The following is a 27,618-nucleotide window of genomic DNA, read 5'->3' as shown; positions in this document are numbered from 1 at the left end:
GCGGGGCGAGGGCAGCGGGCCCGGGGCCCGGGGCCCCTCAGGCCGCGCGGTGCCCGGCGCACGGCCGGCGGCATGGCGGCGCTGCGGCGGGGGGGCGGCCGCCGGCTCGGCAGCGGTAAGGGCAGCGCCGGGAGCCGAGCGGCCCCCGAGGGACAGGGACAGGCACCGGGTGGCGGCGTTACCCGGAGCAGCGAGGGGCTGAGGCGGCTCTTACCCCGTCCTTGGGGTCGCCTGGCCGGGGGCTGCCCGCAGAAACGCGTTTTGGCAGCGGAGCCCTGAGGGCCTTGGGCAGATGGGGCCGGCCGGGACGCCGAGGGGCTGGGGGCAGCGATTCCCCCCCATACGCCGGGATTTCTCCTCCCAGCGCCGTGTTTGCGGGTGGGAGATGTAGATCCCCTTGGAAAAGATCTACAGGCAGAGCTGGGTCCTAGACCTAGGGCTTTAATTCACGTTTGTTGAGTCTGGACACTCGTGGGTCTTTAATTCGTTCAAGGTAGTGGCAGTCTATCTGGTCAGTATTGGGAAACTTTATGTTTCATTTGTTTGATGTGTTTTCAGAAGCGTGTGAAGCCTCAGGTGTTGAAAAATAAAGGGTGTAGCTCTCGGCTGATGGCATTAGGGATGCAGAAGAAGGATAACGATTTTTGATGTCCACTTAATTATACTTCAAGTTAAGCTAAAGATAGGATGGCACGGTGACTTCGGGATATTGGAGAGAGAGCGGAAGGTGGGGACGAGAGCTGTGGGGGCCCTGAGCACCCCTGGACAGCTCCAAGCTCCCCAGGACCTCCACCCATGCCCATGTCCCTGTCTCAGCCGTGCCACAGGGGTGGGCAGCCTCGCCACCAGTCCTGTCCCCGGCCCCGTCTCCTGCATGGACCTTGGACCTGTGTCGTTGGCTTGTCTCCAGCCTTGTCTCTGGTCTTGTGTCAGAAAATGATTTTTCTAAGATTTTCTCTGTCAAAATAAAGCAACATATGTTTTGCCTTTCTGCAAACAGAGTTCTAAAGTATTTTGTTTTTCCCAAAGGAAAGCCCTCAAAGTGTTTTCCTTGTCTGTAGCTGTTATTTTCTGTGAACAAGCTTGTTGCGAAATGCTTTCAGATGTGCACTTTGATACACGCTTGATAGTTCTGTTTCTATTTTGTAGTTGCCTTTAGGCAGCAGAAGTGGAAAAGCATTGTCTCTGTACAAGCAAAAATGCCTCCTTGCAACTTTGTACCTGAGAAATACCAAGTAAGTCATATATCCTACACTTGAATTTAAGTAAGACTCCACTACGAGATCTAAGTGATAGGCTCATCTGCTGTGAATAGTCTGTCCGTTGAATAGGACTTTTGCTATTTGCTTGTTTGTTAGAACCACAATATAACCTATAGATGCATCTGTGTGACATTTCTATAATTAAGGCTAAATTGTTGATTTGGAAGACTTCCAGGAAAAAAAATAAATAAATACAGAACAGCAGTCTTGTTTCAAAAGGTTGTTTTGCAGAGCACTGCATGTGCCAGAATTTGTTAAAATCTTTGTCCTGTGAACAACTAGAGCAGTTCCATTAGTCTGGATCTTTAGAAAGCATGAACAGATACTGACGTTTTTATTCCCCCCAGTCCTATCCATATGAACGTATGTTGAAGATTCGTGAACAAAATGTTTCTCCTTCACTGCGAACATTTTACAAGAAGCCTTTGTTGCTGCATCAAGGATACATGCAGTGGTTGTTTGATTATGAAGGACGAAGATACCTTGATCTCTTTGCTGGAATCGTTACTGTCAGTGTTGGTCACTGTCACCCGTAAGTGTGTTACTATTTGATTTACACGACAAAATACAAGAAGAGATGCTGTTGATGGCTTTGTTCTTTCTTAATCCATGGCACAATGAACCAAAAAAAAAAAAAAAAGAGAGAAAAGAAAAGAAAAAAACAATGTAATTCACTGGATTTTCGTGCATTACATATTAAGGTCAATTCCCACTATGTTTTGAAGAATTCATTCATTTTATCTATTTGATCATCTATTGGGCAAATGGAGCAGTGTGTGGATTTTAAGCATTAGTAACAGAGGCAGGGGGTTTGTGTTTATACACGTGTTGAATGAAGTCCCTGTGTCTCTTCTTGTTCTACCTGCAGGAAGGTAACTATGGCTACCCAGAAACAGCTTGCTCGCCTTTGGCATACCACTAATATTTATATGCACCCATCAATGCAGGAATATGCTGAGAAGCTAACTTCACTTGTTCCAGATCCACTTAAGGTACTTCACTTCTGACAGGAGCAGGGATGGGGAAAGTGTGTGTCTGTTTATTAAATGAAAATATTTATTACATACATAAATGAGAGCCACAATATCTGCAGCGAGAAAAACCTCTCCAGAGACTGTCAGATAAAGAGAGCGTGATGACCCTCAAGGCCTTTTCTTTAGATTTGGATATAGACAAGCATAATAACACAAGCTCCTCTTCTGTTTGGCTCTCTCTCTCCAGTCAGTGCTGTTAAGGGGTGTTCACTGGAGAAAAATGACTGAAGGAACTGAGACGTTTTTAACTATTGTTATATGTAGTCAGCCTTAAATTTCTTGATCTTACAAAAATTAAGAGTGAAAAGTATTTGACAGTATTTTATGTAGTGAGCTTTACTGACATTTAAGTAAGCAAACCATATAAATGTCAAAATGTCATGTGCCGTATGCACAGAAACAGTAAGAAAAGTACTGTGTTTCTTCAGGTAAAAGAAACTGGTCATAAAAAGAGACTTGGTTACCAGAAGTATGTGAAGCTGTTGCAGTCTGAAAAAAAAGGAAGGAATTTCAAAAATAGATGTAAATGTAAGACATCTGCATAGCTTAAGCAGGGGAGCGAGTGTCTCAGTCACTTCTGAAAATTAAATTTAAAACCAGTGACAGCAGGATTTGAGCTGTTTTCAAATCTTAGATCTTATATTCAGAATGTTCCCCTTAATTCTCAGTGGAACCCAATGAACAACCTCTTGTTTTCCACTGTTGTTTCTCTGTGTTGCGCTCCTTGTAACTAACACACAAGGGTATTTTGCAGCTGATATTACTGGTCTGAAGGTTATTGAGTTAGTCATGCTCAGTTTGACCCAAACACCCCTATTTTTCTTTGAATCATTGTTCCATCTCAGATGTGGGACGAAAAACCTGAAGAGTCCAAGTCTTAAAAATTTTGTATACTATTTGGTGTCATTGTGATCTTTGTCTCCATCTGTACCCTATGGGCACCACTGAATTTACTGCAGTGAGGTCACTTAGCGGCAGTGAAAAGTGATTCCTCATACTGTTACAAAGTGACATATAAATAGATGGTGGTTGTGCACTCTATTGATCCTAAGTGTTCTTCCACAGGTGGTTTATCTAACCAACAGTGGGTCAGAAGCCAATGACTTGGCGATGTTCATGGCAAGGCTATATACTCGCAACTTCGACATCATCTCTTTCAGGTAATGGTGGTATGGTCTATATCAAACTTACTGTGTTTGTGATCAGTCTCTATATGCCTAAAACAAGAAGTAACTCCATATCTGCTGAGGACACCCTGTTGGACAAAGAAGATCAAAATAGAAATTCAAAATTTGATGCAGCGTATTAGGACTTTTCTGCAGAGAAGACACAATCTGTAATTTCTGCTTTTCTTACTTAGTAAAAGGATCTAGTCTTTGTGTTCAGGCTGTGCTTCGGTGGACCTTCGTTCAGGGTCAGAGCAGGCTTCAGCAACTACTGTTCTCTTCCTTTGTTCCACCCCTGCAGTGCTCCTCTTTGTGGGGGCACCTCTGGAACAGCGGTGCAGTGAACCACAGCAGGGAACTGGTCTGGCTGAAAATTATCTGGAAGAAAGGTTTTGTGGTTTTGTTTGTTTTGCTGCCTTATTTTTCTGCCTGATCCCTGAACCACAGTTCACTGCACAGCTACTCTAACAGCTCTTCTGGCTTAACTACAGAGGTGGTGCAGGGGTGAGGGTTCTGTGAGAACCAGTGTAAGCAATTCTTCTCTTTACTGTGCATCCAAGGCAGACACAGATATTAAAATAAAAGGCCTTGTTATAAGGAGCTGTATTTTTATGCCATTCTGTTCAACGGAACACTGGGCATCCACCTAGCTTGTATATTCTGCTTAATGAACTTCTGGTTTGATTATAAAACTAGCAACAAACCACCATGCAGTTTAATGATTGGCAGCATCTGTTTGAGAGAGCAGCAGTTCCCATGATTCAAGGAACAGAGATGTTTGTTCTGTGGGGCTCAGGTGCTGCAGCAGAACTCTGTGAGGCGCTTGCATAAAACTGTCTGAATTGCTGTCGATTCCAGTCCTCATTCTCTTCTCCTTGTGAACAATTATAGCATATGAAATCACAGGAAATAAATGCAGATGGGCAGTCATGGACTTTCCAAGACCAAAGCAAAAGAAATGGCAGTAGGAATCTTGTTTTGAGTGTAGCAGCACACACTTTTCCCAATAATTTATATCTCAGAGGCATGCCTTCTCAGAACTAATACTGCCACAGTCTCTTTTTGGAAATGAGTGATGTTCTTGTGCTTTGTCTGTTTGCACAGAGGAGCATACCATGGAGGCAGCCCTTACACACTGGGATTGACATCCATCGGTCCTTATAAGCATGGCGTTGCCAATGGCTTTGGCTGTTCAACAGTGAGATTTTAATTTATTATTTTTTTTAACAATCTGATGAACTAGCACTTTATTTGAACATTTTGATGGTTAGCAAATTTTTATCTTCAAAGTGCTTTATAGTTACTAACCAAACTGCAGTGTAGCTATTCCTGCAACAAGAGCCAGATACTTCATTGCTTATGCTAATTTAGATTTGGGACAACCATAACATGAATAACTGTGATTTTCAGTGCTTTACTCTTGCTTGGTGCTTGCATAGAAATCTGAGGAGGGTGCAAAAAAGTAATACTTGTACTCTTTTTCTCAAGTTTGCTTTGGCAAATCTGTGTAAAGCTGCTTTCTGCTGATCTGAAATATTTTCTACCCTGGAATGAAAAAGAACCTGTCCTTTACGTCAACAAGAGAGGAGACATATCTGTGACAGAGCTCCATTGGGGATAAGTGACAATAAGTTACATCTGTGCCCTTGGGAAGATGGGAATGGCTTTCTGTTTGCTAGAAGCTGGCTTTGGCTCCTCTGGTTTGTACTGGTGGTAGCTCAGCCACAGCACTGGCTCTGGGTAGGCTCCTTTATAGCAAACTCCCAACCTGGTTCACTAGATGAAGACATTACATGTCTTCAGGTAACTCATTAGCAGTCAGGGTTAGAAGTTCCTAGTTTTCAGTCTGTTTTTACTCTGCTGTGATATCTACCTGCCTCCCTGTATTTTGCATATTTCATCATGCTTTGGATTATTGAAGCACTACTGGCAACTCTGAAAATGTTGCCATTAATCTTAGATAACCATAACTGCTGACTAACTTAAAAACTTAAAGATCAAAAGAAAGGAAATCATCAATTGAGTCACTACTACAGGGATATCCTTGTGGGAGAAGCCTGGTATTATTCCACAAGTGTTCTTTGGAAAAGTCATTGAAACTAGTTATGCTCTTTGTCTCTAACAGCCTCTTCTTTTTTTTTTTTCTTTTTTTTTTCTTTTTTTTTTTTTTCAATCAGTCATCCCTGGGTATGATTAACACATCTCTTAGAATGATGTTACCAAATCTGTAGCTGTTTCTCTTATGCTTGACAGACAATGTTGCCAGATGTTTTTCGTGGTCCGTGGGGAGGCAGCAATTGTAGAGATTCTCCAGTACAAACTGTTCGAAAATGCAGCTGTTCTGAAGGTTGGTCAATGACAAAAGTTATTTGGTTTTTAGATTAGAGAGTAACAGGGGCTGTAGAAGTCAAAGCGTATGCTCAGGTTATTTTTACCTCCTTAAGAAAGGTAAGCATTCCTCAGTAGACCTCTAGTTTGGGTTTGCAAGGGCAACTAAAGAAAATATTGCAGAAATCTTGGGTATCTGTTTCTCACAGGAAAAAAAAAATGGGCAAGCAACATCTCATATTCTCTTTTTTTTCCTTTTTTTCCTTTTTTTTTTTTTCTGAAAATCCTAGCCTTCATTTCAAGCATTTGTCAATATCAGCTCTGATATTCAGAAAGCTGTGGTTCTCAAACCTTAGTGCATCTGGAAGTACTATTTGTTGATTGGTATTTTCCAATAGTAAGAACAACGTGAAGCCAGTGATAAGAAGTCGTCTTTATGAGGCAGAACATCCATTCACATACAGTGTGAAAGCTCCTCTGCTCCTCTCCAATTAACAAAAATTATGGTATTTTTTCCCACTGTTTCAAGAGGCACTCTGTTGTTTTAATTCACATGCATAAAAAGATATTTCCTTCTTATCTTTGCCCTCCCCAGTGAATGGGAGGATTAGCTATACTAATTTCTCTGTTCTTTATTAGTATAGACTTACATGCAGCTATATTCTCCAGAAGCCTTGTATCTGCACTAACATAATGTTCCTTACGTCTTATTCTGATGTTAATTGAACCCTGAAAAAGTATCTGCTTATTCCTTCTGTTGATGTAGGTGTTTCACACTCTCTAAGCTACAGCTTATAATTTGTAACATCTCATTGTCTGGCAGCTTTACCTTGCTGTTTTAGAACTGGCAGTCTTTAGGGTATAAATGGTTGAAGAGAAAATAAGGGACTCTCTCATGACATTTAGCCATTTTTATCTATTTGAGAAGTAATATTTACCATATAGTCAGATAATACTTGTAGATGTACACTTTCGTATTTTAAAGTTGCTATTGTCATTTTAATTAAATTGTATTTAAAGTATTTTCCCTGTAAACAGGTGTATGTCATGCAAATGAGCAGTACATTGAACAGTTCAAAGATACTCTGAACACTTGTGTGCCAAAGACAATAGCTGGATTTATCAGTGAACCAATTCAGGTAGGTAGTTTCGCATTTCTCAGTTGTGTTACCACAAATAGTATGAAATATTCAAATCTGGTGTTCTTTAGCTACACCCTAAATATGGATGTCCATTGATTTTTATGACTTATACACGTTAAACATTTGGAAGAATGAATGCACTCTCTTAAAAGTTCAGCTTTTGTCACTGATTTTGGCAGAGCTAGAATGTTCCTCATGAAGTTAAACAAAGAATCATGATTAAGTGTATATGCTTTTTCTGTATTTAAATAGCACGTATGGCACACACTATTGTTTTGTACCTCAGTACCTTCTTCCAAATTTTATAGTGCTTTTCTATTTACTATTTCTGTAAACTTTAGCACAATTTCCCTTCCACCTCTTCTCAGCCATGTTCTCCACTATGTTTTTAGGAGCTCTCCAGCTGGCCACAGTTCATTCTCTTGGTGCTTCACTCCAGTTACAGAACTGCTGTAAATGTGGTTGTTAAATAGGAGGAATGGAGAATATATCTTGAAAGCAGGAAAGGCAAGAAAAAAATGTGAGAACTGTGACCAGAGAAAACTGCACCTGCTCTGTTTTTGCTTTTTCCTAAGCCTTCACATGTTTTAGTCTAAGAAGCCATTGCAGTCAAGGTATAGCATGGAATTTCTGGCAACATGCACAGAAATTGAGGAAACAGTATTCTAAACAAATTTACTAAAGAAGGGATGTGAATTCTCCATTTACATTTATCATGAAACACAGTTTATGGATTTCTCAGTGTGCAGGTTTTCAAGGTACTTGTTTTGGCAGTTAATCTTTAATCCACTCTATTTTACAGTGGTCCAGTTTACAGTATGGCCTCACAGACATTTGTACAAACACAGCTAATGGAACAGCAAACTGCCCTGTGGGATGGGAACGTGTGACCTGAGCAGAAACTATTTGAAGCAGTTTCACTGCTGAAGACTGAAATTTGAGACAACTGTTTTGCTATTACCTGAGAGTTGCTGGTATTTTTTCTTACTGTAGGATGGTCACCTAGTAAAACCACTCTTTCATTTCCTGTTCCTGAAGGCATCTTCTTTTTATTTTATTTATTTATTTATTTATTTGTCTTGGCAGGGTGTTAATGGAGCTGTCCAATATCCGAAAGGTTTCTTAAAGGAAGCATACCGGCTAGTACGGGAAAGAGGAGGTGTTTGTATTTCAGATGAAGTGAGTTTTTTCACAAAGAACTCTAGAGAGTTTGGGGTACCTCTGAAAGTCTTTTTGAAAGAATCCCCATGAAAGCAAACTGAAAGCCTGGAAATAAAATAAGCTGTGAAATACATAGGATTTCATTTAAGGTTAACATGGTGCCTCTTTCCAAGCTTAGGTGCCTCATAGTTTTTACTGCCTTTATTCTGCAGCATGGTATTCTAATTTTAGACATAGGTAAGGCTTGTAGCAGACTTGAGTCCTTCAGTTTTGGAAGAAGTCTGGAGTAAATTTACAAAAATACGCAACTAATAAATGCCAGCTGTGATGTGGTATTGTCACAATAACACGGTTACAAGTGTTGTTTGCATACATTGGCAACTCTAGAACGGGGTTCTTTTCCTGTCCCTCTGCAAATACATTTCATAAATAAAATTTGCTTACCTAAGGCCATTTTGACATATTAGTGAACTCTTCAAAGTGACTGTGATACATACGTCAAGCACTGTAGTAGTAGAAATCGGCAATCATGGGACTGCAATTTTGAAATGTGGTAAGCAGTTGCATTTCCTCTCCATTTTGAAATGGAAGCTGCAGCATATTTGTGCATTTCACCATGCCTAAGACATGGTGTGATGTTAGCTGTTTAATATGCAATACACAATTATAAAAACAGTATTTTGTGCAAAGTCACCTGAGTAAGGGTCTTTCTACAATAGTTGATTCAAGGTATGGTTGCAGTGCAATGCAAATCAGCAAGAAAAGAAAGAAAAGAGAAAGAAACCATATTGTGAAATGTGAGAAAGTGATGGGGATTTCTCTGGATTTTTCCTTTGAAAGGTACAGACAGGATTTGGACGAACAGGCAGCCATTTCTGGGGATTTCAAACGCATGATGTAGTCCCTGACATTGTTACTTTGGCAAAAGGAATTGGTAATGGCTTTCCCATGGCAGCTGTTGTTACAACAAAAGGTATAAGTGTTCTGTCCTGCTAAGAATTAAAGTAGAGCAAATACAAAATGTACTATACAATAGTTCCTTACTGGAGTGATGTGTATTCAAACAGCTGAGCTTTATTAATGATCTTGGATTCAAGCTGTCTTTTGAGGTAAATGAATTGGTTTCTCGTTACTGACTGGTTTTACCTAGAGCTGTGCTTATACCAGTGCAAAGCTTTATTTAGATGGGGTTAATTGCATAATTGAAGCAGAGATGACCTTGTCACAGAGCCTGGTAAGAAATCCTGAAAATCTTCTCTGAATTCTCCATTTTAATAATCAATGCACTAAGAGAAGACAATATGTTAGCCGACTACTTGATTTGTATGAATGACTCACTGAGTCTGGTTAAGAAAATTGGTAGATGTTGGCCCAAGGAGACAACTGACTACATTATTTTAAAGTTTGACCATTTTAAAGGCTGTCTTTCGCGTCTTTTAAACTCTGTAGTTTTAGCAACGTATTATAATCTATCACTTAGGAGAATCAGGGTAGAAACACAGCAATATTTTAAGTTAACACATGTAAGTACTGTTACCAAATGTGAAACAACTGTAAGACTAACTAATGTTTTTTGGTTTTGTTTTTCTCTTCTAGAGATTGCAAATTCTTTGGCTCAAAACCTTCATTTTAATACATTTGGAGGAAACCCTTTAGCCTGTGTAGTTGGAGCTGCAGTTCTTGATGTAGGGAGAATGTTATGAATTAATATATTCCAAGCTTTCTCTGGATAAAAACTGCTTGCATTTGTTCTTATTATAAAGTTAAATGTGGACAATTTTGTAACTATATAAACATATACAAGCATTATTTATACGTAGGCAGGGTGCTTTATGTGTAGGAAAAATTTAAGTTCCTGATTAGTTCCACTGCAAAATTTTCATCCCTTTAGCAGGAATATGAGTCATTTGTAGTTTTCATCTTGGAAATAACACAGAACCTTTATCTGAAACAAGTCTGAAGAGGTTGTCAGTTAGGAAAAAAATAAAATGGAGTTGAAAGAAAAAGAGTTAAAGAAAAAAGAAGAAAAAAGGAAAAGTATCATTTTAACTTTTGTAATTCTTTGTTTTCTTTTGTGAATTTTATTAAATTAAGTTGTGCATGTCAGTGCTGATAGCTGGTTGCATGTCAGAACTTTGATAAATAGAGCAAAGTATGAAAAATGTATATATTGCATTTAAAAAGCATTGATGAGTGTTGATGAATCTAATTAAAGCACTCAAACTGTTTCCTAAAAGGCTGCCTAGTACCCATAGGTATGCCTTGTCAAGTTATATTCTTCTTATGGTGCTGCAGAAAGATATAAAATATTTTGTGTAAGATTTTGAAAATAATCCCGATGGCCAGGTATTTTTCATCTCTGACTGTATGTGAGCATAAATTACTAAATTATGATTATGCAATAACAAGTAAAATGTGCAAAAGGAGAGAGCAACCTCAAAATATTCTGTTCAGTTTTAATCTAATGCTATTAGTGGATTGGAAGAGATGAAATGCCATAGCAGTAAAGGTTTTTTATATACCATAGTAGTGAAGGAACATAGTGTGCAAATCTATGAGAGTTAGTGAGATGGTGATATGTCATTGATCTAACTGGGTATTAAACAGATGTGTTAGAAGCTTGTCCTGCAACATTGTCATTGTGCATCATTTTCACCAGGCTATTGAAGAAGATCATCTGCAAAAAAACAGCAAGGACGTGGGAACATATATGCTACTGGAGCTTGCTAAACTACGGGATAAATTTGAGATTGTTGGAGATGTCCGTGGCAAGGGACTTATGATTGGAATAGAAATGGTGACAGATAAGGTTGATGATTTACTTTATTCCTTAATTCCTTTCAATGCCATTGAACGTTTTACTTAAAAAACAGTTGGTGGAGTGAGAAAGCATTGCTCTGGCTAAAAATGAGCCAGAACATTCCAGCATTTCAAATATATCACAAGCTTTGTGTAAACAGTGACTTGTGCACTTTAATTGCATAAAGCCATCTTAGAAAGCAGACTAAATTATGCAACTAATGTTTTTAGACAGAGATGGGAGTGGGATATATTGGAATAACTGGAATATACATCTTTTTCTTAGAATTAATTTAGAATATCTAAATTTAATGTTCACTTTCCCTAGGACAGTCGCCACCCTCTTCCAGCTGAAGAAATCAGTGAGATCTGGGAAGACTGTAAAGATATGGGTGTTCTGATTGGAAGAGGAGGACTCTACAATCAGGTACTGAACTTCTGGTTAAAATAACTTTAATGATTTTGCTTGGTTTACAAACCAAGTAGGAGCTATTTGTTTCTTTTCTGAAACTAGTGCTAGAACTAGTTAGAAACCAGTGCTCGACTAGGTCAGGGCACACTTCAGAGAAGCCTTGGTCCCAGCTCTGCAGTTCTGCTATTATTTTTCCATATTTATGGTTAGATTGTTTGGCAAAGGGTGAGCACTGACCTAGAAGGGCTGTTAGAACCTATGTTCTTTCCACACAAGTGTAAGGATGTCTTTTTTTTTTTTTCTCATTCTCAGACATTTAGAATTAAACCTCCTATGTGCATCACTAAAAAGGATGCTGACTTCGCTGTTGAAGTAATTCATGCTGCATTAGAGAGACATATGGAAAGAGCAGATGCAAAGTAGACTGGAACTGTTTATTATGTATACGAGATGCAATTGAATGAACCCCTGATACTTGCCATCCAGGCTCTGCACTAATCTACGCTAATCTACACTGGACAAGAAGAATCATAGTCTGAAGATAAAATGTGTCAGCATCATAAGACTACTCTCACAGAGCCAGACTTCAAAGAATGTTCTCTAATCTATTTTGTAAAAATACTGTTCAGTCCTACAGTTGTCTTTAACAGTGCAACAGGTGACGCTAGGACACAGTGGTTTAATTCTGCTGCTCTTTGTTCCTTACTCTTTTCTTCTGCTGCTGCTGCTATCTCACTTGTTTCCTATGCACCAGTACAGGTCCTCCAGCAGGCTACCATCACTCTGGGGGTGTTACAGGTACCACCATGGAGTGCCTCTTGCTGCTATGGCCTTGTTCCTGTGTCTCACAGCATTTGCTGCCATTTCTTAACTAGGTTTTCACAGAGGCAACACAAACTCATGCTTAACTGAACTTTGGCATGTGGTTGGACTGTTGCAGAGCCAGCTGTAACCAGTGCAGTGTAGTCCCTGACCACCTTCCACTATGGTCACCCCCACAGCCACCATAACCTTCCCTCTTACACCCAGTACTCATGAGCATTTGTAAAGACAGACAGTGACGAAGTATTTGATTTTATTTAAATAAGAAAAATAATTAACTCAAAGGTAACATTGCAGAGTTTAAGTCTCACCCTCAGTCCCACGATGGGAGATTTCACAGTTATTTGGGCTAGGAACCACTCTGAACAGAACATAAGTGCAGGTTTCAAACAGTGCTAAAACTGTTTACCCTTACTACAAGGAAGCACTGTAATTTGTGCACTGTAAAAGCACAAAAGAAATCTGTGCACACTAATTGTAAAGGTTCTAATTACACTAATTATTTTTTATATGGGGCTCTAATCCAGTCATCATCCTCTCCAAAAATGCTTTTATTTTCCTCTTGCTGCTTTTAGGATTGTACAGCACACCAATTAGTCATTTAGCAAGATGCAAAATCTGGCTGGGGAAATAAGGTGCAGCATTTCTTACATAACCACTTTTGGGGAAAAAAAAGTTCATTACCTCCCTCCCTCACTCTCAAAAAAAAATTGCTGGCTGTTAGCAAGAACTGTACATCAGTCATTAGTCATTTTACTTTAGTTCAAATTTTAATGTTTGAGTAATTTCTTACCCCAACAATGGTACTGTGTTCTGCCATTTTCTCTGATGAGTTGAAATGTTAGAGCAACTTGAATAAGGCAAGATCATTGCTTTTTTCAACTCTAAGGGTTTACTATTAGACTAGAGCCCCAGCCCTCCCTGAGCATTGCATTCTCTAACTGCATTCACAATTTGTTTTGTAAAGTTCTTTCATACACTTACACTCCAAAATCAGGTGTTTGTCTCACTTTTTTTTTTTTAAGTGCTATTCAAGATGAAGCAGATTATGCATTTAAAAAGAGGCATAATACCAGTTCCCATTTTGTTTTTCATTAGAAATCAAAAGAAAAAATGTAGACAGCTGTCTAACCATTCCCCAGTCAAATGGCAGTATGTAAGTTATACGTGCTGAGGGACAGACTTCCCACATGCAGCTCACCTCACATACGTTAACACCAACTTCTCAGTTTTCATAGCCCTCCTCCCCACTTATTCCAGCAAGGTTCTTCCACAAGATTATCCCTCTCACACACACCTGGCATGCAGGTGCACACACAGAACTAATATGGACTGCTAAAACTGTGATTAACCAGCTTTGTCATCTTACTCTTCTCCCTTTTGTCTGCTGATTAGTTTGAAAGGGCCATTGAGGATGGCAGAAAAGCCTGTTTTTTCCCCTTGTCCTCGTTCATATTTCATCTTTAACAGATGATCAAAGCAGCAGAGTCCATTCTTAAATCAGTTTTCTCTCAAAAAAAATAGCAACGTGTTAAAATAATTTATTCCCTCTGCATAGGTTGCATCCATGCAAGTTTCAACAAGAATGCAAGGCAACTAGCTTTGAATCACTATTTTTTTCCCTTCAACATGAAAGCTGCTGGAAGGGTAGGCCAAATTCAGTCAGTAAAGGCTGGTAAAAACAAACAAAAGCACAGCTTGCTTCACAAGGTAACATTCCTTTTGTTACATTTTTTTCCTTCCTCCTCCAAAAGTTGGAGTTGTGTGCCCTGTTTACCTCAAAATATAGCCAATGCATACCTCTCCAGTTTGGGAGATTTTTCATGTATGATTCTGGAGACTGTCACTGTATCTAAGTTCTATCTGTTTTTACGTTTCTCTTTTTTGCTTCTGGTGTGTACAGCTCCATTTACAGCTGGTGCTTGTGTTGCTTTTGCATGTCCTGTCAATTTCAGATGTTCAAACAGTTTATTTCGGGATGGAAATGCACAGTTGCAGGTTACACAGTGAATGGGAACTTCATTCTACAAGGAAAAAAAAAGATTCATGTTTTTACAGAATGCATAATAAATAGAACGCACCAGCTGGTTACATGTAGCTTCTCTTAAACAATGAAATGTGATTAAGTTGTTTGTTTCTATAATTAAAATCCCATTACTGATTAACAATAAAAAACAAACAGTACAAATATGGCCTCTTAGAATTTTAAGGAGTGCTAAGTAAAGCATAGAACAAAACAGAAGCTTTGCAAAGCCCATTTATGATACATTGGATTACATTTGATCTCACCTGACTAAACAAGACTATACACATACTACTCTCATTTCTGAAATTTACTGAATTCAGTATGTCTTAGCTCTAGTTAATATAAGAGTTCACTCTTACTGGGAATCATCAAGATTGGGAAAGATGCAAATGGTACTGCCTGATGACAACAGCTGTCTTGTTTACTTTTTTGTTTGTTTGTTTAAACTGCTTTGAATACTGAGTTCTTGCCACTCTCTTAGAACTGAAATTTAGTCCTACTTTTCTCTGCAAAGACAAGATCTGATGTTCCAATATCCCAGATTCTAATAAAAATCACAGGAAGAGAAGTTACCTGTTTAAACTACTGAAAAACAAGCAGTAAACTGTAATAGAATTTGTGGACTGGAGTTCAAACCAACAACCCTGTTTGAAATTACATGTTTGTAATTACATGACATGATTAGTAGCATTACTAATTTGACATACCGTTGTTGGGTGCTCTGAAGATGCCTTGGCAGACTTTTTTGCATCCTTGGCTTTTTTACCTTTAGGCTTAGCACTGCTGATAGACAAAGAGAAACCAAGTTCAGTGCACAACATATTCAAATTAACACTTAAGAGTAGTCTTTCAAAGCAAAGTTTGTACTAATTTCCCCCGTTCTTCCTTCGCACAACACAAGTGTGTCCAGAAAAAAAGAATTGTCATTTATATGATCAACTGTCAGTCTCAAGATTCAGCTAGACGATGGATCAGATACTGATAAATGTGTGGCACTGATTTGCAGTCTAACACCATTTCCAGAGTAAATCCTAACACTCCTTGGTTTGTACCATTTTTATTCAACCCTGATTTAGTGGAGTAGCCCCCCCAATTCACTAGGTGAGAAAAATCTAGACTTTTTTTACAGTATCAGATGTGACACAATGTCAATCACTGCTATATAGCAAGTCAGCGCACCTTTTCACTTCACTTTGTGCTTCATTTACTTGGCTGCTATCTTCTGTAGCACTTGTTTCCTCTGACACAGCACATCTTTGGCCATCATTTACCAACTCCTCTGCTGAACCACTGTCCTTGTCCACACATGGCACCTCCGTTTGCTCAGCTGCTTCCTCATCAGCACTTTTATCAAAAGAGTCCTCATAAGTCTGTCCAAGGAGAAGAAATGCAAGTAAGCGACTTTAAGTTCATTAGTGCTTATGTTTATACTGTTATACTAATTTACCTCAAAACATGGGTGTGACACGCAAAGGATCAACTCTCTGAATTTTACGCTATGTTTTCTGTGAGTGTAACAGGCAAAACCTTAGTTCTCCTGTTTTGAAAGATGAGACCACCTGTGATGAAGGGCAGAAACACCAATAAAACAGCCTCAAAAGCTACGGAAGAGAAGAATGAAGGTAGCTTTTAATTACTCACAGGGCTCAGTGACAGGGCTCCCATTTCACATTCTAAGATAGTGGCCCTGTTTACAACTTTGCCAAATGGTATTTGTTCAGGCTAAAGTTTTTTTGTGCCAGATGTTTGCATTAGGACACTTAGGCCAAAACTCTACTTACTGACTGAAGCTAAACACACTGTATTTCCCCCCCCTTAACTTTTGAAAACACTGTTAAACTTTTCCTAAAGTTTAAGGTAAAGCTTGGTAAAGGAGGGAAGTTACGTTTCCAGAAGAATCTCTCTGCACAAGAAGGTTCCAACTCACCTATGCAAGAGTGCCACCCACGTTCTGGTGGGTGGCATTACTGGTGTTTGCAATGCAAGTGAAAGGTGGAATGGATGTGTTCATTCCAACAACCACACAGTGTCAGTAGGATGCCAAAAAAGTTACTTTATGAACAGTACACTTTACCAGGTCTAGCAGCCAAAGCAGAAAACTATCACCAAACAATTAAGTTGCTAATGCACTAGAGCCATTGCTGGTCTTTCTTATCAATTCCTTATGTTCACTCTTTATCTGCCTGTTTCCCTGTATTCCCTGTATCTTTTTTCTTGAAACTCTTTCTATCTCTTTTCCTTACACTTCAGCCCACAAGCTCTTTGGAACCAGCACTACATTTAGTAGGATCTGTACAAACAGAATAAAGTTATGTTTATGAGATATATTGTCATATTATGTGATAAAAAAGATTGTAAAGTTCCCTGAATTTCATTACGTCTGACTCCCTACCATCATTGTTTTCTGTTTCTTCTTCTGCTTCTTGGAGAGCCTGTAAAGATAAGAATGCAAAATGAACTCTCTTTGAAAAAATGAAAATGAATACAATTTCCAGAAAGTTATGAAGTTATATTTTTGTTTAACATCATAACATGGTATTAGAATAGTAGCCACAACTAGAAAATGATTCATATCTGAAGTGAAAAGAACAGTTCTCCTAAACTATTCATTGCATTTAGAAAAACACTTATTCTGTTCACACTGAACTTAAAGGTACTAATGAGCTAGTTTGCTTTATGCTTTGTCCAATCAAAAAATGAAGCTGTACAACTTATTAAATAAATTCTATTTAATTTCAAATACACTTATTTTCTATGTGTGCCAGCATCCAACTGACAAAAAGTACCATAACTAAATCAAAAGACACTGGGCCTGTAGGAAGTTCCCGTTTGAAAAATATCCTACATCTGAACTCAGCCAAACAAACGCATGCATTCTATTGATACTCTTACACAAAGAAATATTTCAAATTGCATGATACTACGAGTTCCAACATGATAATAAATTCAGTCAGAAGCTCTCTCTGTGGCCCTTCAAGATTTAATTAAATCATTAATCATAACATAATTAAAAATAATTTTAAGTACTTTTGTTTGGGTATCTCTTCTGTTTCTTCATCTTCTTTAGTATCTATTCCATTTGCATCATCCAAAGATGCAGGAAATTTCCCTTCTTCTTCTTCCAGTTGCTGTCGTAACAGTGCTACCATCTCTCGATGTTTCTTTGATTTTTCATGGTTCTTCATGCTGTGAAGACCAGCAAATAGTTACTGCAGGTAGCTGAGCAAATACTGTTACATTTGCATATAAATTAATAACTGGCCTATTATCCATCACTGCTAAGAATGGAAAATTACGCCCTGACAATGTCTCTGCTGGAAAGAAGACAATGACCATGATGTGAAGTTAGAGTCCTTAAAAGGCTTTTTAAAAAGTTAAAAAGCAACAATCTCCACCCCCGGCACAAAAAAAATCCCAACCATACACACACACTTACGCTTTCTCAGTTTTGAACAATTTGTCACAAGCAGGGCAGTAGAGATCATCAGCAAATTCACCTTCTTCAGCCTCATCACTCAGTTTGTCTGAAGAAACGAATGGGGATTGGGGAGACAAAGTCAGATGACCAATTTTTGAGTAAGTTACTCTTAAAACCCCAAGAAATAGTCACAACACTGACATTCAGCTTCTTCAGTATTGCTAACATGCAGACAAATGAAGGTCGTGTCAGCAAATCATATATTAGCATACATTAACAGTTGTAGCTTGATGTCTTCTCATGTTCCATGGAAAACATCACAGGGCCAGCCTCTAACCTAGCACACCTCAGCTGGAGGCACAGGACTTGCACCAGTCAGAGCTGTGAAGCTGTGGCTTGAAGTGCAGTGAGCCCATATTCACACAGTAATGACCCCCCACAGCTCACACCACCACACCCTGTACCTTCAATGCCTTCTTTTGTCTCTTGTTCTTCTAGTTCACCTTCATCATCTGATCCATCTCCAAATTCCTTTTCGTATTGTGCCTCCATCTCTTGCAATTCCCTCTCCAGATCTGACATAGTTATCCAGCTCTGCTCTTTATACTGCTCAGCAAGCCTGTAAGTAGAATAATGCAGTAACTTCTACATCACATTTATGAGCTGGGAAATACAGAAACTGTATAATTTAAAAGATAAGTTGACCTTCTCCAGTATTTCAGGAGGGCCTGGAAATCTGAGCAGGTACTTGGTTACGTCAGTGGGCATACTGACACTGCAAGTAAGGAGGTATCAACATAATTGGATCCTCCTTGAACTTCAGGCAGGAAATGTACTGCAGCATGGTAAATATCAAGCTCACAGCGGGAAGAGCCTGCTCGATCCTAAAAGGAAGTACAGCTGCTTTTACCTGCTACACGATCCCATGAACACTATAGCAATGCAAAACCCACTAGCACATTGCTACTTGACTCTGTGCTACAGAATTGTGCTTGGTACACTACGATACAATTTTTAAAAGGTTACACTTGAGACCAAGACTAATATAAAGAATTTTCAAGGATTTTTGAAAGAACAAGTGCAGCTATCATTAGAATCTAACTCTACATGGCATCCACATGGATAGTTGTCCAAGTTTGAAATAAACAATTTGTTCCACATTTACATACTTGGCTTGTTTGAGTTTCTGCTGCCTCCGAAATTCCTCTGCTTTCCTAAGTTTTTCTGCATTCTGTTCTTCTACAAGTTTTCTATGAGCCTGTACTCTTTTATCCCTTTTACGAATAAAGGCTACCAGCTGACGGACCAGTTCATTCCTCTCTTTTCTTGCTTTATCTCTAGTTTTCTTGTTCTCTTTTTCCATAGCTCGTTTCTCCCAGCGGTTTGATGCTTGTCGTGTGTCATATTCTTCTTTCCACGCAAAGTTTTTATGAGTACAGAAACTCTGCCAATATGCATAGAAAGGGTGGACTACCTGTTAAAATCAAAAAAAGAACAAACCACTTTATTAGGGAGGGGGCTAAGAACTCACCAAATAAATTAGTTTTTTTGTAGCAGTTTTGCATACAGATTTCTATACAGGCCACTGTTTTTTCCCCAGAGTATAATATAAATAAATCACACGAAGGTTTAGAGAAATCTGTAGTATCATATTTAAAATTTCACAACACAGCAAGCCAACAACCTATCTGTTAAACTATTCCAGACTCCAACTTCTAGAATTATCTGCTTTTAGGAATGGACCATGCTAACACTAGTGCCCAGTTACTTTATCTTTGCTGTACTTTTCCTTTCAAATGGGAAAGCAAAACCAGAATCAGATATTCTGTACATAAACAGACAGACGCATGTATTGTGTAACAGCCACCGTGTGAAGACACACTTACTCCTGTTTTGTTCTGTTATATAACTGCTGGTTAAAATGATGCCCTCCAGCTCTCTTAGAAGAAACGGTAAGTCGTCTTTCCTTATTCTCCTTTCGTTTACTACTCACAAGTAAAGACTGAATTAGTAAGGTTGCATAATGATTTTTTGTTTTATTCTCTATATTCCTCTCCAAATAATTACTAACCTTCTGCATTTTACACATTTGGGAAACAAAATATGTCTAAATTTTTAAAAAATTTACTTGTACCGTTAAACTGACTTTTTACTACTTATCCGTGCTCACTACTGTTCTGTATATCGGAGCACCTCACAGCATAAGTCCTGTTCTTTAATGTAACAGCTTCACATCTCTTCTGCCAGTATTTCTTCATCTCCTTATGTCACTGGTATTCATTGGGCTACAGCTATTATCTCCTCAACACTAATTTCTAACAGCTTATCTACATGCGAAGGTTCATGGCTGTGGCCTCTGGCAGATAAGTAGCTATGAAGTTTTTCTCTGCTACCACTAAAATCCAGCTATACGTATATATGTTGGACATACATATATATAGGACATACATACATATTGGACATTTTGTCCAATAATCTAAGTGATGATAGACTATTAGCTCAAATTTGTGCTCCAGAAGTAGGAATCTTCTGTGCAGAAGGATGCATGGCCATCAGCTGATGACAGGGACCACCTGTCCCTTCACCAGCTGTATGAGCTATGAGATTTTTCTCCTCCTCTGTGGCTACCTGAAATAGAAGTCCACCTCAGTACTCACTCCAGAAGACTACAAACCAGCTCATGCTGAACTCCCAGGTGGATTTTGCTTTGCTTACTACATATAATTGGAGCTGATTGCTTTTGTTTCTGCATCTAACTGACCTACAATTATTCTCTTCTCATGAAGTCTTGTTAAGTCATCACAGACTTAAGAATATCTTCCCTGGCTGCCTCGTGTTTTTTGAGTCACTTCTCAAACTTTCTGGGAGTTAACTCAGTAGGCTGAATCAGAGAACATTCACACCACAGATTTTAAAGCCTCTGTACAATTTTTGTAGCTCCCTTCTAAATCTCTTTTCCCACCATACTCCCACCGAGCAGAAACTTGGCCACTGCAATGCTGGAATCTTCTGACTGTCTCTTTGAATATAAGCAAAGAAGGATTAATGACTTTCCCATCTAAATGAGTTTACCTTCAATTAAATACTTCCAAAAATCACTAGATCCCATTCAAAAAAAAAAGCGAGCATTCACCTTCCAGAACAGAGTGAACAAGGCACATGTATAATGATGCTGCTTCTATAACTACAGCCATTTTGGCAGTTACTAGTCGATAGCATTGAAAACAATTTTTGGTCTATAATCATATTTATTCTACGGTTTCAACACAAGGAGCTCCCAAAAGATGTTTCAAGCTTTTTCTAGCAACAGATGGATTTTAACAATTTCATAAGACACTAAATATACTCTCCCAATGAAATATTTCAATTTTTAAGCCATCCTGTAATGTTACCTCAAATTCAAACACCCATTCTGGCACCTTTTAGTCTAATTTGTAACAGTGTTTCTAACTCCAGCCTAGTTTTGTAATGTCAGTTTCTCTTTTTTAAGGTATGTATCATTTTATGTTTCATAAATAATTAAGCACACAGTACAATGCTACTAAAAGTGACAGGGAGAAGTAGCAAATTAGGAGGAATATTTGTGAGTACCGGTACTATGCAGTTATTCACTGGAAAAACAAATATTACTTTACTATTTCAACACAGAAGAACTAGCAACCATTAAAAAATAGAAGTCTGATAGAACGCAAAAAATGCTTGGTAAACCAGATGGGAATAATTCAAGTGTCCTCTACGTATTATCTTCTCCAGATAAGGCAGGCATGCAATATTCTGCAAGTTGAATCTTACTACAGAATAATTGTAGATGAGAGGAATATCATAGCTGGAGCTTGCACGGCAGGTCAACCAAATATCTCATTTCCTACAGGCTATGTTATGCAGTGAATGAGTCTTAGTTTTCCTAAATGAGGCACAATACTATATGTTATTAAAAAGTAATATATTTCTCTATCTCTTGCTATAATGTATATTTATTTGTACGTTGCATTAGAATACTGGTGAACTACTCTCATGAAGATGTAAAGAGAAAATCCTTTTTTTTTTTTTTTAGGCCTTGGTTCAAGCTTAACATTGCACTTAATTTTCATTGGCATAATTGATGGTTAGCCCTGTGAAATATTTGTTTGCCAACTTACCACTAAAAGCCTGACTACTAATATAGTCCAACAGGAAATGACACTTTTGATTCATCTAAGTATTATGAATCATATTACAAGCACTTCCTTTATAGTAATGGTCTAAGAGACAGTAGATACTTGTTTTTTGTATTCACCTCAGAGATCAGCAGGAGCCTTTTCTTTGATTTCAGTGTGGGACAAAGTAATTACAACTGTGTTACTTTTAGTTTAGTTTTACACTTGTTCTTACCGTATCATAGTCACTTTGGGAATATCCAAATGTAGGGAATTCTTCAATATCTTCCTGGGTCATATACTCCATCTCTTCTTTTGCAATCTGTTCAAAAACGTGTCGATAGACTGTAAAGAATCCCTAAAATTAAAAAAAAAAGTCTATGAACATCAGTGCAATTATTATTGAGCAATATAGAATGAATCAGTTACAGTAAGTAGCATATTTCAAAAAAATTACAATTCAGAGAAAATTACAGTTTGCAAGAGCAACTTGCAATCAAGTAAAGGCCTTGTAGGCATCTGCTCAGCAAGACCCTTCTGTTTAACAAAGTTCCCATCCTCTCATTCCTCAACGTCTGTCTCAAAACACCTGTATTCAACTTTAAACAAAAACAAAAAAAATGCTACAGCATGCAGATGTTGATAAGTTTCTAGTTACACAGGACCAAGTTTTGATGAAGTTCCAAATACAAAATTTGCTAAGAATGTATCCCAATTGTATCTTTATTTTTTTAAATTAAGATGTTGCTAACTCACTCCTACTGTAGTAATGCAAAGACATAAGGATTTTCTCTGAGAGGAATTATTCTAATCACCTAGAGCTTTTTAAATTATGATTATCTTAAAATCCAACAGGGAATTCAATTATTGGAAGAACACTTCACCTAAGCACTGTTATCATATTGTCTTTCCTTAGCTCGAAGCATTCTAGCTTGTTAAAGACATTACTGAACAAACTGATGTTATTGCAAAGCAATGGAATGCCTCACTATATAGCGTATGGAAATAACATACACAAACCCTGTAATTGTACAGTACACTCAGGAATCCTGACTAAGTAATTTTTAACAAGCAGGAATCAAAGCTTGCCTAGATAACCAGTGTGGATTTATACAAACACTTCTTATACCACCTGTGCTCAATAACTCCATGCACAGCTTTTCAACTCTAAGCAAATGCTGACATTTTTCTTGAAAATTAAATTGATTCATTAAAGATGAACTAATTCATTACCTTTTCATCATCTCCGTATCCAGAGTAACAGCTGACAGTGAAGTAGCGCAGCAGATCCAAACTATCATCTTGATAGTCTCCATCAACTCCTCCTTTCAGTAGGGCCTCCCTGTGATTATCATACCTAGCAAAAGTTCATAGCATCGAAACGTAAGGAAACAGATCCCAGTAAAAGACAGGTAACATCAAAATCTCTCGATAGTAGATAGTAACCCTCATCTTTATGGGAAACTTAAACTTCCCTGGTACACACTGGGAATATCATACTGACAGGACAAGCAAGCCTGGGAAATTCCTACAGCATGCTGAAGATAACTTTCTGTCACATGCACCAAGTGAGCCTACCAGGAAGGGTGCTCTCCTGGATCTGTTGTTTGAGAGTAGGGAAGGCCTTGAGGGAGAGGTGATGGCAGGTGGCTGTCTTGGCCACAGTGGCCATAATGAAATAGCAGAGTTCAACATTTTCGGTGTAGGGAGCAAAAAGGTCAGTGGAGTTGCCCAACCTGGACCTGAGAGAGCAAACTTTAAACTTCTCAGGCAGCTAGCTAGCAGCGCCCCTTGGGAATCAACTCTAGAGGGTTTAGTTAGGGTCCATGAGAACTGGTCACTTTTCAAGAACCACCTTTTAAAAGTCCATCAGCAGGAAGTCCCACTGTGCCACAAGTCAAGCAGGTGGGGAAGAAGCCTGGACTGGCTGAACAGGGGAACTCCCCCTGGAACTAGGGCAGAAGAAGAAAATTTATGACCTCTGTAAGCCAGGTCAGGCTTCACAGTGAGATGACAGAGCTCCAGTTCGCAAGTGTGGGGAGAAAACAAGAACAGCCAAAGCCCAACTTGAGTTGACACCGGTCACTGTGGTGTCAGACAACAAAAAGGCTTTTTCAAGTATGTCAACAGCAAGAGGAGGCCTAAGGAAAACATTGATACTTGGCAAAGATGGTGACCTGAGGAGAAAAAGGCAGAAGCCTTTAATGCCTTTTTTTGCCTCACTTTTTAACAGTAATTACAAATCTCAGGCTGCCTGGTCCTCTGAGTTAGAGGACCATGACTGTGGGAACAGTCGCTCTCCATATGAGGTCACCAAAATTGGAACAGCTCTATCAGAAAAACATTCATAAGTCCATTGGGCCTGACAGGATTCACCCAGAGTGCTGAAAGAGTTAGGGATGTTACAGCTGGACCCCTCTCAACAATTTACCAAAGGCTGTGGGAGTCTGGGAAGATCCCTGCTGGCTGGAAGCTAGCCAATACTATACCTTTCTACAAAAAGAGCTTGAGAGATAACCCAGAAAAGTGCTGACCTGAGATTAACCTCAAACCCTTGAAGAGTTATGGAAAAGGTTGTCCTGGATGCTACTGAAAGTCAGTTAAAGTACAAAGAAATTATCAGGCATAATAAAACATGGGTTCAAGAAGGTGAAGTCCGGCCTTAGTAAGTCTATCTCCTTCTATGATAAGGTCACCCACTTGGTGGACGAAGACTGTAATTATGAAGACGTAATCTTTTGGGATTTTAGGAGGCATTTGATACTGTCCCTCACAGCATCGTTCTAGACAAGTTGTCCAACTGTGAGATGAACAGGCTCACACTATGCTGGGTGCTCAGTGGCAGAGCTCAGAGGGTTGTGTAGTGCGTGGGGCTGCATCTGGCTGGTGGCTGATCACTAGCAGTGCTCTCCAGGGCTAAATTCTAGGGCCAGTCCTGTTCCACATATTTATCAATGATCTGGATGCATGAGTGAAATGCATCCAGCAGGTTTGCCAGTGAAAGTAAACTGGGAGCTGCTGCTGACAGCCTGGAAGAATGAGAGGCCTTGCAGAGGGGTCTAGATACCTTAAAATACTAGGTGATCATCAACGACATGAAGTTCAACAAAGGAAAATGCTGAGTGCTGCACCTGGGACAGAGCAATGGGACACAGGTACAGCCTGGGAGACAAGTGGCTGGGGACCAGCTCAGCAGGATGTGACCTGGGGGTGCTGGTCCACAGCAGGCTCAACGTGAGCCAGCAGCATGCCCTGGCAGCCAAGAGGGCACTTTTTTCTCTCTTCTCAGAGAGAAAAAAGCCAGGGTCAGTAAACTTCTCTTGACCTTTAGTTTACCTGCTACGACTTTGCCTGCAATAACTATAGTAACAATTTCCCAACAGAAACCTACAACTAGCATTAGAGCAAGCTGTTTCAGTGAGCTTTCAGAAACGAGGAGGACAAATCTAAACCACCCAAAAATTACACACACACGCACAAAAAAAAAAAAACACCATAAATTAGCACATTTAAAGTGAAAAACAGCACTTTAAAGAAGGACAAACTTAGCACATGTTCTTGACTGCATAAGCTTGTATATGCTTCAGCCCGTTTGAAAAACGTTACGCAGAGCATTTAAATTAGCAGCCTCTTAAAAGAGATGTGCATATCTCAAATTAGGACTGTTACGGAAACATAGGTAGGAAAGACTGGGGTGATACCATGTGAGCAGGATACCTATGTTAACATGCAAACTGCTTCCCACCCTAGGAGGAAGAAACTGATGCCAGCACTAACATGTCCCCAGGGAACCTCCTCAGTGCCCAGTCCTACACTGCCTTGGAAAATACAGCAAGAAAGGTGTCGGTCTGTAGCTACACCTCCTGAGGAACGTTCAGGCCTCTCAACTATTTATTTGCTGGAGCAAAGCACCATGAAGGCTGACGCCAGCTGTTACACAGGCCCCACTCTCACCACCAGCAAAGCCAGATGAGCGGTGAATTCAAAGCACAGGCCAAGAGAGAGAAAAGGAAGGGGAAAAAACGCACGCAGAAGTATCCTGAAGTCTGCTACCAGATAAATATTACTTACCAGGCTCTCTCCTGCGGGTCACTGAGAACATCATACGCTGCCTGGATTAACTTGAACTGTTCTGCCGCTTCCTCGGCGTTCTCTAGGTTTTTATCTGTGAAGTAATTTGTTAAATTTTAATCAACTCAAAGCGTAACAGCAGCAACCCGTCACAAACGCTGAAGAAACCCGGGCCGAGAGCACGGAGCCACAGGTGCTACCGGCGGTGTTGCCACCCTCCCCACGCCAACCCATGCGGCCCCATGCGCCGTGCCAGAGACACGGCCGCACCAGCACGGCGCTCGCACCACCACCCGGGTCCGGAGGCACCTTGGAGGCTTTCCCAGAGCCTCCCCTCCTCTCCCAAGGCACCTTCTCGCCCCACCGCACACCCCACGACCGCCCACCGGCCGGGGAGGCCGAGGCCGGGCCGCCTGGCTGGGGCCTACGGCCGGGCCGGGCCGGGCCCGAGGCCGGCGTCCGTACCGTACCCGGGTGCCACCGCAGCGCCAGCCGCCGGTACGCCCGCTTCAGCTCCTCCTCGGCGGCGTCGCGCCGGACGCCCAGCACCTCGTAGTGGCACCGCATGGCGGAGGGGACGCGGGGCGGAAAGGGGACGGCTGCGGGGAGCGCCGGCCGGCCGGCAGCGCGGGCGGAGCGGCGGCGGGAGGAGGTGGAGGAGGAGGAGGAGGCGGAGCCGGCGGCGCAGCCAGAAGGAGCACGAGCCCCAGCCCGAGCCGGGAGGAGGAGGAGCCCCGCAGCCCGGCCCCCGAGGGCAGCACGCCGTGCAGGGCGAGATGGGCGTGGAAGTGGTGGGGTGCCCACAGGAGGGCTGCAGGGGTGGGGAAGGGTCCGCAGGGCAAAGTGCGTGAGCGTCTGAGGTCCCTGGGTTTGTTCAGCCCCGAGCAGAGCAGGCTGAGGGGAGGCCTCATGGCGGCCTGCAGCTCCCTCACGAGGGGAGCGGAGGGGCAGGCGCTGAGCTCTGCCCTCTGGGGACAGCGACAGGACCCGAGGGAACGGCATGGAGCTGGGACAGGGGAGGGTCAGGCTGGGGGTTAGGGAAAGGTTCTGCACCCAGAGGGTGGTCGAGCACTGGGACAGGCTCCCCAAGGCAGTGGTCACAGCCCCGAGCCCAACGGAACCTTTGGACAACGATCTCAGACAGACACACATAGTCTGATTTTTGGGGGGTGCTTCATAGAACCAGGAGCTGGACTTGATGATCCTTATGGGTCCCTTCCAACTTGGGATATTCAGTTATTCTGTGCACACAGCATTATATGTCCCAACCACACATGGCCTCCAAAGCAGCAAACCGGCTCCTGCAGTGATCTGCTCCTTCTGAGTTACTTCCACTACTTTCTTCCAGCCAACACCACTCCTGTCAGGTTATCAGTGTTAACTTTTGCTTTGGACATCTGTGCTCTTCAAAGACCTCAGTTTGACCCAAGTCTCTTTTTCTTTGGATTAGATGCCCTATTTCAGAAACTGACTAGATGCCTGTATTCACCACTCTTTCTTTCGAAGATGGAGAGGTAACAGAGTTGCCCCTGCCCTGTTATCCAAGGCTGCAACAGAGGAACTGACTAGATGGCATAAGCAAAACCTTGAAATATGCAGAAGCTGGGGAAATGGGGAAAAGTGGGAGACAGGGAAGAATTAGTAAACATAACCAGAAGGCAGATAAAAGGACAAAATAACCTCAAAGAGGTCTGTGACTATTTGCTTAAGTCAGTCAAGGCAAAAATCCTTTGCAAAGTCAGACCTTTGCAAAAGCACTACAGAGAAAATCTCATGCCCTTACAGTGAGAATTCATGTGGTTGTTTGGACATTATACTTTCTGCGAGAGACAACCTAGTTC

At 40.6% G+C, this 27,618-nt stretch overlaps 2 protein-coding genes across 3 annotated transcripts; one reads left to right on the top strand and one right to left on the bottom strand.

The window, feature by feature from the left end:
• On the top strand, nt 1-14,217 carry AGXT2 (alanine--glyoxylate aminotransferase 2). The gene is made up of 14 exons (XM_066988296.1): nt 1-115; nt 1,150-1,235; nt 1,610-1,794; nt 2,131-2,254; nt 3,362-3,456; nt 4,567-4,660; nt 5,716-5,809; nt 6,829-6,929; nt 8,019-8,111; nt 8,934-9,066; nt 9,690-9,778; nt 10,753-10,902; nt 11,221-11,319; nt 11,617-14,217. Exons 1-14 carry the CDS (start codon nt 73-75, stop codon nt 11,725-11,727), a joined length of 1,497 nt encoding a protein of 498 aa, XP_066844397.1. The 5' UTR covers nt 1-72; the 3' UTR covers nt 11,728-14,217.
• On the bottom strand, nt 12,363-26,439 carry DNAJC21 (DnaJ heat shock protein family (Hsp40) member C21). Of its 2 annotated transcripts, none has more exons than XM_048051292.2 (12): nt 26,248-26,439; nt 25,778-25,871; nt 22,940-23,063; nt 21,942-22,064; nt 18,740-19,044; nt 18,035-18,189; nt 17,589-17,676; nt 17,180-17,338; nt 16,545-16,584; nt 15,332-15,522; nt 14,860-14,932; nt 12,363-14,150 (listed from the first exon to the last, which is right to left on the bottom strand). In XM_048051292.2, exons 1-12 carry the CDS (start codon nt 26,342-26,344, stop codon nt 13,986-13,988), a joined length of 1,614 nt encoding a protein of 537 aa, XP_047907249.2. In that variant the 5' UTR covers nt 26,345-26,439; the 3' UTR covers nt 12,363-13,985. The 2 variants fall into 2 exon arrangements, with proteins under 2 accessions (XP_047907249.2, XP_013037060.3); XM_013181606.3 differs by having other exon boundaries at nt 14,860-14,935; nt 26,248-26,438.
• Between the last annotated feature and the right edge of the window lie 1,179 nt (nt 26,440-27,618).

The sequence above is a fragment of the Anser cygnoides genome, chromosome Z, assembly GCF_040182565.1.
Source record: "Anser cygnoides isolate HZ-2024a breed goose chromosome Z, Taihu_goose_T2T_genome, whole genome shotgun sequence".
Lineage (NCBI taxonomy): Eukaryota > Metazoa > Chordata > Aves > Anseriformes > Anatidae > Anser > Anser cygnoides.
The sequence above is the reverse complement of the archived record's forward strand: the minus strand, read 5'-3'. Positions and strand labels throughout refer to the sequence as shown.

Excerpts from the sequence above, each read along its gene's own strand:
- AGXT2 (XM_066988296.1), top strand. The coding sequence starts at position 73 with ATGGCGGCGCTGCGGCGGGGGGGCGGCCGCCGGCTCGGCAGCG. Across the intron at positions 2,255-3,361 it reads TTGTTCCAGATCCACTTAAG|GTGGTTTATCTAACCAACAG; the intron begins GTACTTCACTTC and ends GTTCTTCCACAG. Across the intron at positions 3,457-4,566 it reads TTCGACATCATCTCTTTCAG|AGGAGCATACCATGGAGGCA; the intron begins GTAATGGTGGTA and ends CTGTTTGCACAG.
- DNAJC21 (XM_013181606.3), bottom strand. The coding sequence starts at position 26,344 with ATGCGGTGCCACTACGAGGTGCTGGGCGTCCGGCGCGACGCCGCCGAG. Across the intron at positions 22,065-22,939 it reads GATACGGAGATGATGAAAAG|GGATTCTTTACAGTCTATCG; the intron begins GTAATGAATTAG and ends TTTTAATTTTAG. Across the intron at positions 18,190-18,739 it reads CAGAAACTCAAACAAGCCAA|GCTTGCTGAGCAGTATAAAG; the intron begins GTATGTAAATGT and ends TTCTACTTACAG.